The 13,372-nt window shown below is 31.8% G+C and overlaps 1 protein-coding gene across 1 annotated transcript; it reads left to right on the forward strand.

Annotated features, from left to right (window-relative positions):
- The first annotated feature begins 1,663 nt into the window (after window positions 1-1,663).
- LOC130644393 (condensin complex subunit 2-like) lies at window positions 1,664-11,683 on the forward strand. The gene is made up of 19 exons (XM_057449985.1): window positions 1,664-1,918; window positions 2,727-2,817; window positions 3,682-3,901; window positions 4,229-4,296; window positions 4,382-4,453; window positions 4,576-4,774; window positions 4,878-4,966; window positions 5,448-5,523; window positions 5,852-5,922; window positions 6,124-6,203; window positions 6,953-7,086; window positions 8,197-8,306; window positions 8,390-8,512; window positions 8,737-8,776; window positions 9,068-9,129; window positions 9,359-9,487; window positions 9,849-9,956; window positions 10,763-10,954; window positions 11,169-11,683. Exons 1-19 carry the CDS (start codon window positions 1,695-1,697, stop codon window positions 11,226-11,228), a joined length of 2,148 nt encoding a protein of 715 aa, XP_057305968.1. The 5' UTR covers window positions 1,664-1,694; the 3' UTR covers window positions 11,229-11,683.
- Window positions 11,684-13,372: the final 1,689 nt, after the last annotated feature.

A 13,372-nucleotide genomic window follows, 5' to 3' on the forward strand; every position in this document is an offset into this window, starting at 1 on the left:
TTGATTAATTGATGTCCATGTTGCTCCTTGAAGAAAAGAAAAGAATCTTGTTTCTACAAATTTTCTCTTAGCAAGCTATTTTTGGAGAAACATTTAACACTGATAAGGTTAGAATTAGCAGGTTGCTATTTGCAATTTACATATCAAAATGCTGTCTTTGCGAATTATGTTATGAAAAAAATGTTAAAATTGCGAATCCCATTCATCAATCATTTGTATAACCTATTTTTATATTGGTTGTTGCAACTAAATAACCATTAAGTGGCCTACAGACCTTCCCGGCCATAGCTACAAGGAGGTCTTCTCTACAATCAGCACATTTTTGTGAATTGACTTTTTTAAATCAATTTCTAAATTGAACCCTGACTAAATGACGCAATCTTCAGTTTCAGACTACATAGATCACAAAAGTCATTTTAACACATCAAGATCTTTCACATCACATAATAGCAAAAATTTAGGCCCCTTAACTTACTTACCACGCCCCAAGACCCCCTGCTCTTTCTCCCTTGGTATGCTCACTCATTATACTTGCATTGCAAATATTTATGATTGACAAAGGATTTTTTTCTTATTTCAACGCCTGCTATTAACAGTCAATTAGAACTGATAATTATCTGATGTGTAACTACACAATAGGTAGCTGATACCACATTTTTTAAGTAAACCTTCACTCTGTGACATTACTGTGCAATGTCTTTATTTCAATGTAGTTACCAAAGTCTGTCTTAGGCCAAGAGAAATTCAATGGAAAGCGATTAAGGATTGCTGTATGATCTCTTCAAAAAAAACTGTTTCAATTCGCTTAATATTTTTTTTGAAACGATTTTTATACGATTTTAAAACAAATTAAAAAAAAATACCTAAAAAATCGTTTTAAATTTGTGTCAATTCGATTCAAAATAGTTTCAAATTGCTTGGTGAATTTAAAAATCGTTTCGTAATCATTTCCAAATAGTTTCTCATTCGTTTCCCAATCGTTTCAAAAAAAATTAAAATTGATTCGTTTCAACAATTCGTTAAATTTGTTTCAGTATAATTTGTTTCAAAATCGCTTCTAATATAACACCCTAATCACACATCGCCAATCTCTAAAAAAGTTAACTTTCAAATTATGTAAATGTCTGCATTCCTTCGTCATAAAAATAACAAATCAAGATTGTAGAAAGTTAAAAGATCGCCATGGATGGTTAAAAACAATCCAACTGGATCTTAGATACCGAAAAGATCGCTGTAGATGGTTTAAAAAAATCATAAAAACAGCATCGTAGAAAGCGTAAAAGATTGACGTAGATTGTGTAGATTCAAAGAAATTAACCTTGCGTAAATTTTTTGTGACATCTGTCAAAGTGAGAAAGGAATGTCTGAAAATGTTTCCACGTTCATGTTTTTAATTGCTTTGGGGAAACTATTCGTATCAGAATTCATTTCTTAATTCGTTTTGAATTTTATTACTAGATTTGTTTTAAAATAGTTTCAAAATTGTTTCCCAATCGCTTCCACTTCGTATAATTTTTGAGCTTATCAAACAAAATAATTTACAATCGTTCCCAATTTTTTCCAACGACATGGTTGCTTCTTGCCAATGGAAAAAAATATGTGGCTTTTAAAGGGTGAAGTAACCTTTTCAAGTACTGTAAACATTTTTTTAAATAAACTATTAAACTGCATTATGTTTAAGAATAAAGAAAATCATGACGGACACACCTGGCAGTTTTCATACTCCTCCAACAAGAAGTAAGCGGAAAAAAGCAGTTAATTCACCTGCTTTGTCAGTTTCTTTTGCATTACTCCGAGAAAATGACGATGCTGAGGAAAAAAGGCTACGAAGGAAATCAAAATTGCTTACTAACAACATATTAAGTCCTGGTGGTATACAAAGCTCTCCAGGCAGGATCTTAACCGCAGAGAAAGATAAGTGAGTATCGCTTTTGAATATTAACTAGACCATGAAAACACAACTAGATGGTATCTTACTTTATTGTATTATTATTCAGCATTGTTGTTTTAGTGAATGTCTGGAAATTTTCAGTACGTGTGCTGGCAGTTACACATGTGTAACAGTCTTTGTTGCACATACTTTAATAGCACATGAAATATAGGGAGTTAACCAATGCAGCAAGCTTTTCCGAAATGTGCTTCTAAAAATCATCTAATATCACCTGACGTCAAATATATGAAAGTTGCTTTCTGCAATGCACCAGAATGTTCTTAAAAAGGGTGTTATAAGGGTGTTTTAAATTGAAGCCATTACCCTGGTGACATAAAATGGAATCTTTAAATTTAAAGTTCTTAGATGCCTCAAAAAGGCAAATTGCATGTTACATTGAAGACTAAAATTATTTACTTTTAAGGTCAAGGAAAGTTGGTTATCTCTTTCCATTTTTAAAAAACAATATAAAGCTTTAGCCTTTCATTTTTTAAATTTATAAAGTGCAGGGTTTTTGGCATTTTTAAGCAGTAAGCAGAACAAAACATACTTTGTTTATTGTTGCAGCAATGTCTAGGGCTTTCAAATATGAAAATGATGGAAATAATTTCTAGGTTAACACAAAAAAGGAAAATATGTTGGAAATAAATGCTAGCACAAAAATTTAAGCATGGAAAACGGACGTTAAGCCGAGAATGATGTACATTAGAAAAAAATGTTCTTTAATTTTGTTGTCTAAAAATGTTTTTTCTATTCTAATCTGCAAGTTCGATTATTTTGACTGCACTATTTACAGGCGAAGATCAGTTAACTTGAGCCATGCTGGAATGACAAATGTGCAGCTCAAGGAGCATTATGCCAGTTGTATCAAATTGTCTTCAGAAAATGTAAGTACCAATCTTTCTTTTGTATAACTGAAGCAAAAATGTATTTGCTTTAGTTAAAAAAAGTTGTTTCATTCTTTTCATAAAATTATTTACATCATAACCATCATCAACATTACCTTAACCCCCCTAACACCACCTTATCCTAAATTTCGGATGTAACTTCTCATAAAACATAATCCTTTTATTAATAACACTGTAGTTTGTGTGCATAGACATTGTCGGAAGCAAACTTTTGAGTGATAACAACTCTGGGTGACCATTTAGAAAAAAAATATAACTTCTGTGTTGAAAGATCATAATTTGCTACATCAGCAGTTTTATGGATATTTTTTTTTAAATTTGGATTTAACACAAAGTTATAAGTATTTTCTTTATTTCTCAGTATCAATACCGACTGGTAGCCTTGTTGTGACAGACCGATTCATGACATACTATAGAAGTATAAAGTGCTTTAGTGAATAGCATTGATATCTTAGAGGTTTTCTAGTTGAGTGAAAGTCATGCTTGTTTGCATTTCGTAACTCAAATGGGATCTTTAAATGCACTAGAATCCCTTTTACAGGACCCTAATTAATAACAGTACATCAGGAACTAAAGAGGCTATCCTGGGTGCATGTAAGTAATTATAATACAATTTAAGAATGGTATATTGTTTTAGCAAATGGTTTGGACATGATACTTAGCCTTTTCAAAATTTATGAAATAATATTTTTCTGCCCGTAAAACTGCTGGTTCCAGCAAATTTAATCTTTCAATGCAAAACCCCAGTAAGATTGTTTCTTACATGCCACACACTAAGTTTAAAAATGTTGCAATTGAATTTCACATAATCATAAACCTAGCTCTTAAAATTTGTTGCTTTAGAAAATTAATGCAAAGAATGCATTTGGTCTTCACCTGATTGATTACATGAAGGATTTACTAAAGCAAAGTCAAAAGGAAGAAACTGGGACAAATTTCCAAGTTGCTAGTTGTACCCTGGATGCTGGAGTTAAAATTTATGCTTATCGTGTTGATTCAGTTCATACAGAAGCATATAAAGTTCTTGGCAGTTTAGGAAGAGCAGTAGATAATCAGGAGAATGGTAAGTATAGCAAGTTATATTTGGTATTAAAATAGAAATAACAGGTATAGAAATAGAAAGAAAAACAGGTCCTCATCTTTTTGTATAATTATTTGTCTCAGCATGATATATAGTGTTATGACAAATCATTCTGTTTATTTGTCCCATCCTGTATTTTTCTCTTTAAAAGCTTAAAAATTTACCAAAATGCAACTTTTCTCTTTCTTATTATTATAATTGATCAATATTGAAAAGAAATCTTGAATCTATAAGTTGGTTCAGTTAACTTCTGCCAATACTGAACAACTTGTTTCACAATTTATTGTTTATACTTTGTTTTGTTTTTAGACCAAAATGCAGATGGTGAAATGATGGAAGAAGGTTCACAACAACAACAAACTAAAAAACAGCGCAAGGTAAATCCAAGCATGATTTAGCTTTCTGGTCATTAACAATGAAAAGAATTTGTTTATAAGTCATGTGAGATTATTTTTTATTTAGAAAACAGCTGGTAAAACCATTGAGAATAACTTAAAAAATATCAATTGTGAGCAGTTTGATTTGGATTTTGAAGTGAGTACCAGATTTATGTGACTCAGCAAGTACTTCTAATCATGTGCAACTGATTCTTTAGTTCTTAATTATTCAGAACGAGAAATCACAAGTAATTTTTGATGTTTTGTTGTACATTTTAGGTTGATCCATTTTTCCATAAGACATCTGCAGCATTTGATGAGGGAGGAACATCTGGACTCCTATCATTTCAGTTGAAGTCTAAATCTGATAGGAATGATTTAATGATGGATTCTTTAGCAAATGTTAATGATATCCCAACTGCAACTGTTGGTGAAAGTACACAAGATAATGAAATGGTGGATTTATCGATACTAAGGGGTACAAAATATTTTTACCTATATCAAATTTCTTTATTACTGTCTTCTTGTTTGCCCACGAATTAAATTTGTTTATGTTTTGAGTTTATCAAATTTTCTTCTAGATATGTATGGAAAGCTTTCTCTTGACACAATGGAAATCTGCCCACCATTTAGTTCTTTCACATTCAGCGGATGGGATAAGGACTCACAGGTATTGTTATCTGCTTTTAGATTTTGTAATCTTATATACTAATACTCTAATTGTGTCTGTGACAAGGGGATATGTTGCTGAAAAAACTTATGTCTTATTTCTGAACTTTTCTGACATTACGGCACCACCTCATGTATTAGACTAATGTAAATAGCATTTTTGTGATTAGTGAAGCCAATGCCTTGCACATAATAACTATGAGGTAAAATAACTCCGAAACGAGGTGTTGACGTCAGTTATTTTTCACTGTTAAGGTTACTAGGCACCACCTGACACCAACATTGTGCTAATTCCCAAAAGCTGTGCTAATTTACCTGATTCGGAATGGATGGGTAATACATCATTACAAACCATTTAAACCTAATATCTCAATAACCATCCAGAAACACATGATCCTATACATTTTCCTGATAAGAGTAACTGCTAAACAAATTTCTGGGTCTTAACTGACATCATTTTTTTTTATACTTATTTATTTTAGGACGTTGGGGGAAACCTTAATTTACCAGATGATAGTTTTACTGAAAACATTCATAGATTTGATGTGAATGCACCAGGTACAGTTATTTTTTTACAGAGCTATAAATAGGTAAGCTTTCATCCTATTCGGTATGCCATTTCCCTCAAGTAGCAGTGGTGCATTATCCAAAAATAACCAGGTTTAACTTACAAAAAAATAGAGTACCCTTGTTGTCATGCTTCCGATTTTTGTATTGTCAACATACCTGTCATGCTATGCCATGTTATCATGTCATGTCATTATTTCCAAGCTATTGTTAGCAAATTAACTTTAAAAAAGTGCTTCAATAAAATATGTAGAACCTGGTAAGTTTTAAAGTCCTACTTTTGTGATACGGTTTTGTTTATTTTCTGTCTAATTAATAGTTGTATCAGACAACATGGAAAGTTTTGATGTTGGGGGTGGTACAGATTTTGATGGTGGCTCAGATAATGAGGTAATGCCCATGTTGAAATCCTTGATGTCTCTTTTTCGTCTCATATTATATTATGATTTTGAGCTAAGTTAAAGTAATGTGCTATAACATGCAAGGAAATCTGCTATTGCAACATTGTCAATTCAAAATTTTAGTAAATTTCATTTATTTGCTTGTCTAGTTGTTGCTGGTCTTGATAAATTAATATATTTCTTCATTCAGGACGAACCATTAAACAGTTTAGGTCCAATTCAATTTGATGGACGTGCTGCAGAAGTATTGTCAAATGGCTTGTCATCACGGTAAACTTTTTAATGGTGACCTGTTGTTTTTGATTAAATGTATATTTGTTTAAATTGAAAATGAAGGATTGTACACCTATAATCTTAAAGGGCTCAAGTAAGATCATTGTCATAGAAAGTTTATTTTGATGTGGAAGCAAACACAACACAATGGGCTGTCTTATGTTAAAAATGCTATACTAAACAGCCTAAGAAGGTAATTAATACCTCTAAAAAGATTTCAAAATCATTGTTGTTGCTTCGACTAGCTTTATATGCAATGATTCGGTATGTGCAGAATTTAGCGTAAAATTGCTATCAAGCTAGGTCAAAAAAGTTTCTTTTACCAGAAAACTTGATTTACAAGTAAGGTAAGAATAAATTGTGAATATGAAAGATTTGTGGGGACTTTATTTTGGAAGGTACTTTAATGTCGTTTAAGTTTATATTTGAGTCTCAAGTATGTTATTTAAGTTGGATTTTTTTGTTCTCATTGCTCACAATTGCCCCTATCTACCAGCTTGGCTTTCGTGAAAAATTTACAGCTCTTTTTGTAACCCCTTTAATGATTTGCTGAAAAAGGACTACTATTGTTGATCAAAGAACAACTAATTAGTATGGATCAATGTCTTAATTTTAATTGTAAATAGCCTTTATTTAAACACATGATGTTTTATAACCACAGAAAGAGTATACGTTTTATATTGGGAAGGTGTAGTCTACATTAGTTTTTTACTACTATTCATCATCAGTATTTTTTTTCTTCATAGCACAATCTTTGACAGTACTGGATCAACTCACCTAGCCTTATCTCTTCAGCCCAGTGAATACTCTTACTTTAGTCAAGAGTTATTGTCAACCTGGGCGGGTCCATTGCACTGGAAAGTTAAACCAAAATCCAAAGGTAATAATCTATCTATTATATTAATTCTAAAGCCGTCTGTGACCAGCAAAATCGATTATATTTTCTACGATTTTTTTAAAAAGCAGCTTTTTAACATCACCAAAAAACTATCTTTGGTATTTTATAAAACTTTTATTTACATTTTTAATTGACTGGAATAAATCATGTGATAAAACAATTTCATTATCTAAGAATATTGTTATTCTGTTTTAATTTGCTGTGACAAGTATTAAAACGACAGGGTCAATTTAGAATTGTTACATGTTTTTTGTTATAACCATTGCGCCTATAAGCATAAGGATTTGAGGGGAAATTCTAAGCATATGCCAAGCATTATGCCGAGCCTTCAAAAATTCTTTACAATAATCTTTTTCCTGTATGTTTTTGACTTAAAAAGAAGAAAAGAGGAATATAGTACTGTACTTTATAAGCTTGACCTTGTTCATTCATTAAAATATTGTGACAAACATTCGAATTTCAAATATATAAGCATGTTTTCAGCCTGATTGGACTGTTTTTCATAAGCATATCCCATTAATTTTTTTTTTGTGATAAGGCGACTCCAACTTAATTAATTGTTCTACGGGACCGACCGACCCTAATTTTCTCGAAAACAAAAAAAATTAAAAAAGTTTTAAATAAATAAATAAAACAAACATTTTCTCATCTCATCTCGTGAAAATATTATGAGCATAGAAGATAATCAATGCTGTTATTTTTTGTTGGTTAAATGTCAATCTACAATTATAAGAAACAAGGTTAATTAATAACCTTAATTTAGGACCACCATCTGCCTCTGATATTGATAATTTCTATGTTAGGTATTCATTATGCAATTTTGTTGAAGTAAATTTCTGTGCTATAAAGTATGCTTAGTGTTTTTTATTTTGGGGGAATATTGACCTTACGTATGCTTATAAACGTTATGCTTAAAAAATCATTGTATTGTAAATCCAGCTATATGGATTTAGTTTCCCCTGTCTTTTCCTAGCCTTTCCGAAGCCTATTTCGTTTCCGTTTTTTTATCAACCTGTTTTAGAATGCTATCTTCTATTAGGAAACGTTTCAGGCATACAATTTTTTGACCATGCTCTTATGTTAATGTTTTAGACAAAAGTGCTACAACTTCAGAAGGTTCTAAAACTGTCAACAAAAAATTACCACTTCGAATCAACTATGATGACGAAATCGACTTAAAGAAATACTTTACAACTGGCAGAGTATGTATTGCTTTTATAAGAAGTTTTTTCTGTGACTTGAATCCAAACTCTCTTTTTGTCTTTTATTGTCTCTCTTGTTTTAGTCTTCAACGCATTTAAAAGAATGCACACTAGAGAAATACGCAGCTCAGATGACGGTGTTACCACCAGATTTGCACTACAAAGCAGAAAGTCTTTTCAAACTTTTCCTGCGAGATTTCATTACGGTTAGATGTTTATAGATTCATTAAACAAGTTACTGTAAATGCCGTTCTTGTTACCCTCTTATGTAAACTCTCTGTAAAGTCAGTATTTTCGTCCTGCATTTCAATCTTCTTTCCAAATCACATGAAACTTTTTAACACCGTTTTGTTTTGTTTCTGAAGTATAAACATACTTAAAGGTCGGCTTAAAGAATGGTTCCAGTATTGAATTATTTATGTTTTTTTAGATAAAGCGGCAAATGGATGCTAAACAATTAGAAAATGAAGGTACAGAATGTTTTTGTAGCAAAATAAAAAGTCTTATCAGGCTAAAAGATTTCATTTTTGGAAAATTTATTACATGCTCCCCTTTAATTTTCCTCTAAAATCATGAAAATAGCAACTTCTATTTCTTACATATCTGAATTGAAAGTTACGTACGTATTATTGTTTGTTCCTATGTAGATATTAGTAAAACTATTTTGTTGTTGTTGTCAAATAGTATTATTTGTTAAACGCACGAAGTTTTTATTCAGACCTTATTCACCATAGTTTACTTATTTACTCACTGTTGTTTAGATGATGACTGGTATGATTATAATAATAAAAATGACAGAGAGGGTTTCTGTCCTGCACTTGACGTATGTACCTCTCCGCATTTATTTATTTATTTATTTTTGCATACAATGCAATAAAGACACCATACTATTTTCTTAGATTATACCTTGAATTTAATTTTTTGCTCAAATGAATGGGCATGACATGCAGATTTCGAAAAACGACACTGATTTGTGTTTCTATAGACTTTGAATTTTTTAAAATGCCTTGAATGGAGTTCTTATATGTTGAGCTTGAACTTGTTAATTGCAGGATGGCGATGATGGTTACGATGATGATGACGCGGGTCCGGCGGACATGTCATATATTGACATGGCATCACAACAACCAGCTGATACATCTTGTTTAACTGGAGATAACCTCATCGCGCCACCGAATAAGGTATCCCCTCACAGTAGAAATAGTTAAGGTTAACTTCTGTGGCTGGTAAAATAAGAAACTTGAGCTATAACCTTGTTGATAGGTCATAATTTTTGTTGTAAACATACGATATTGGCAGCTAGAAAAAACTTTAAAAACAAAAGTATTTCTCTGCTACTGTAAGAGGAACAATATTAATCTGAACATCCGATAATATATTTTCATGTGGGTTTTGTCATTTAAAAAAATTCATTGCAAAGTGTTGAAGTTCAATCATTTCATCTAACAAAAGTATGGTGCTATCTTCAACCTTAAAAAGCTATCAGACGAGAGTTAACGTTTGATAAAAAAAGTGTTAACCCATTTTTTTCTAACTCTAAAGGTTCGGGTATTGGATATAAATTATGCTAAGTCAGCGAAACGTATCGACATAAAGAAATTAAAATCGACCATGTGGAAAATGTTGTGCAAAGATAAACCCTCTGAGAAGGTATGCATGTTTTGATTGTCGTTGTTTCTGATGAATTAAAACTCCTTAGACCTCTTTTTTTTTACTGGATAAGAAATATAAGAAATTGTTACAAAACATTTTGCGGAACTTAATGTTGCTAATTTGGCCTCAATCCGCAAAATTAAGTTCCGAAAAAACTTCATCTGTAAAATTTTTTAAAATTTTGTTGCATTTTTTATTATAAGTCTTTCTATACATGTCCCCGTAAAAATAAATAATACATACAGGCAACAGCGTAAATTGTAGTATTCACTCAACTCAAATGTTGATTTAACATGAATGTTACGGCATACATACACTAATTTTGTATATCTGCTTTAATACTCCATAAATTGATGTCGGTTTAAAAGCTTTTAGACCTTAATGTTGTTCCAAAATTGTATAATATGAGGTTTAGTTTGAAGAATTTTGTCAATACTAGTCGTTAGCCCGTGGAAAATCCACGGGTTCGCCCGTCCTTTTTATACCGCATTGCGTGCGTCTTGCTATTCGCGCGGCTAAGCTACCATTTCGCGTGACAGGACGTATACGGGTATATAATATAGATGCGCATAAAGCCTTAGTTATCCCATAATTGGAACAGTATTCGCATAAGTTGCATCATGGGAACAGTATTCGCATAATTTGCATCATGGGAACAGTAATCGCATAAGTTGCATCATGGGAACAGTATTCGCATAAGTTGCATGGTGGTAAAAGTAATTATAAAGTTGCATCATGGGTAGAGTAATGAATACCATGGTTTAATTCTTATGTACTTATAATTTTCACTTAAAACTTTTTAGGAAAATAATGAAAACAACAACCTTCCTAAGCCTTCGATAGAGATGGAAGAAAAGGAACCAACTGAAGTTCAGGGGTCTTTCTCTTTTAAATCCATGTACGACGCTCTACCTTCCAAAGTGTCGTCAAACATGGCAAAGAATCTGTCTGGACCAATCGCATTTGTTTGTTTATTATATCTTGCTAATGAAAAGGTAAAGTTAATTTATGCAGTATTTTAATTTTAATTTATGCCATCAAAACAAAGACGACGGAATTCCGAAATATTTCACGATAAATTCGATTTTCAAAACTCATTTTAGTTTAATGAAAGATTCAAATTACTGATTAGATATGTGATTTAATTTATTTATTTATTTTTTAAAAAAACTTTCGTTATAAATAGTGACTTGTCTAATTTTTGTTTAGACTTTGAAGTTGACTGGAAAAGATGATATGAGTGACATCACGATCGAGGAAGGAATATAAAGACAGTTATGTGTATAGATGGATGCTTTTTTTAAATTCTACCGAAAATCAAATGATTTTTTTATGTCCCCGGTTGCGTACTCAGTCATAAAGATTAAAGTCATTTGAGAGCATTGACGGAAAAATGATAAAAAATATATCATTCCCCTAAAATTTCGTGGATCCCCTCAAGTTTCGTGAACACACTAAAATTTTGTGGATCTACTGGAATTTCTTAGGTCCACTGGAATCTTATTGAGCCGCAGAAATTTTGTGAGTCCCCTAAAGTAATGTTAAAATTATAATTGTTTTTCCACCGTAATTTCAATGTTAATAATTTCAATCGCTATACAACCAAACTTTATAAGACAGAGTGACGCGCTAGCCAATGTTTTTAATGTATTTGTGGGCTTGTTTTGAATTAATGAAACATGTAATTATAATTTCTTTGTCAATATATTTTAGTCATAATGGAACAGGTTCTCTTTTTTCACCCATTGTGCTGCTAAGGCACGATTCACACGCCTCCTAAAAATGATAGAAAATAAAATCCTAAAAATTCTTTGTCAAAACTCCTAAAAAATGTTAGGGAACATTCCATCCTCGTCCCCAGAGCTCTTTGAGGTAGGTTCATCTAAAAAAAAAAGAGGTTTGAGAGTGGAAACATCCATTTGTCAAATTCAACTTTTGGATAACGGATTTGCTTTGGTGGAATACAACTTCAAAATAATCATACATATTGCAGTAGCTAATGCGGAAATAAATTTTCATCAATGCAATTTTTCTTCCTGTTATTTCTTATGATATTAATAGCTTTTTGTGATTCTATGCTACACTTTCACAACCATAAATAATTTTTGCGAATTAAGTTTGACTTAGCGAAAATTTCTGAAAAGGTCAATTCGCGAAATTAAAAGAAATGACTTCGTTAAAATTAATTTGCGCAATTTTAAAAACTTTCTTGATTACATTTTTCTGCTGTTGAACATTTTGCAAGTGTCTCAGTAATCCATTGGCTAATTCCAATAATTGCTAACCTCGCTCCCAGGGCATTTTTTTGCTTTTTTAATATCCGAGACAAGCGGTCCGAAGAAATACTATTTGCTTTGGGATGAAGAGCCTTGGCGATATCAATATTCGAGGTTTTTCTAAGAAAAGTACCTATGATAATCTCCTCTTTGGTGTTGACAGTTTAGTTTACTAATCACATTTTTGTTTAAAAAAATCGTCCGTTCGCCAAAAAATATTTTCGCAAAATGTATTTTTTTGACCTCGCAAAAAAAAAGTCTTGTCGAGAATTAATCAACCTATTCGAATTTTCCTGAAATCTAAATTTTTGTACGTGTTTTCCCCGTAATCGAGAAAACTTAAACACAGCTGAAATCCTCCTAAATATCCTTTATAAACACGAGTTGGTACCCCGCAAGACCTCAAATGAACAGCCTGGTAAAGAGTTTGATTTAGATTTTCATACGCCACACCATATCTTTTGTGGCGTTTTCAGCAAACAGTCGTGATTTCGCCTATTCGTAACACAAAAGATAACATATAATGCTGGTCCGTCTAGATTAATTTTAGAACTGGAGACGAGGTGGCGGCAGAGCTGAGGCTTTTGGAGACAGTATATACATGGAAGAAGATTTTGAACTTTTAGCAAATAGATTAACTGTTTTTCTATAGAGGTTTTATGCAAATATATTTAAAATGTTCAATCAAAAATGAAAAATTCTATGCGGAACAGATTGAAACTAAAAGTAGGAAACATTTTAGTGTAAATATCACGGAAATGAACGTTCCTTTAATTTCATTTTTTTGTCAAAACCCTATTTTTATTTTTTTGAGCAAAGGTTTCGATGTTTATGACGAAGAGCTTTGAAGAGGGAAATAAATACAAGCACATGGAATTTCACCCGCAAAAAACTTAGAGCATAATTGACAGATCTATCAACTATGGTTATAATGGACTTTTAGGGAGCTCTGAAAAGCAGGAAGTCACCGCTAAGTCACTATGGCAATAGGTTAACACTTTGTCGAACATTTTTTATCTTTAAGTTTTAAAAAGTTTGGCTACTATGTTAGTCTTAACTGATCGAAGAAAAATAAAATTAATAAAATCAAACCATTTTTTTAAGTAACTTATGTTGTACAAGGTTCGTTCAGGTTGT

This window comes from Hydractinia symbiolongicarpus, chromosome 5 (assembly GCF_029227915.1).
Source record: "Hydractinia symbiolongicarpus strain clone_291-10 chromosome 5, HSymV2.1, whole genome shotgun sequence".
NCBI lineage: Eukaryota > Metazoa > Cnidaria > Hydrozoa > Anthoathecata > Hydractiniidae > Hydractinia > Hydractinia symbiolongicarpus.

Coding starts and splice junctions, on each gene's coding strand:
- LOC130644393 (XM_057449985.1), top strand. CDS start 1,695: ATGACGGACACACCTGGCAGTTTTCATACTCCTCCAACAAGAAGTAAG. Junction 8,307..8,389: donor AATACTTTACAACTGGCAGA/GTATGTATTGCT, acceptor CTCTTGTTTTAG/TCTTCAACGCATTTAAAAGA. Junction 9,130..9,358: donor GTTTCTGTCCTGCACTTGAC/GTATGTACCTCT, acceptor TGTTAATTGCAG/GATGGCGATGATGGTTACGA.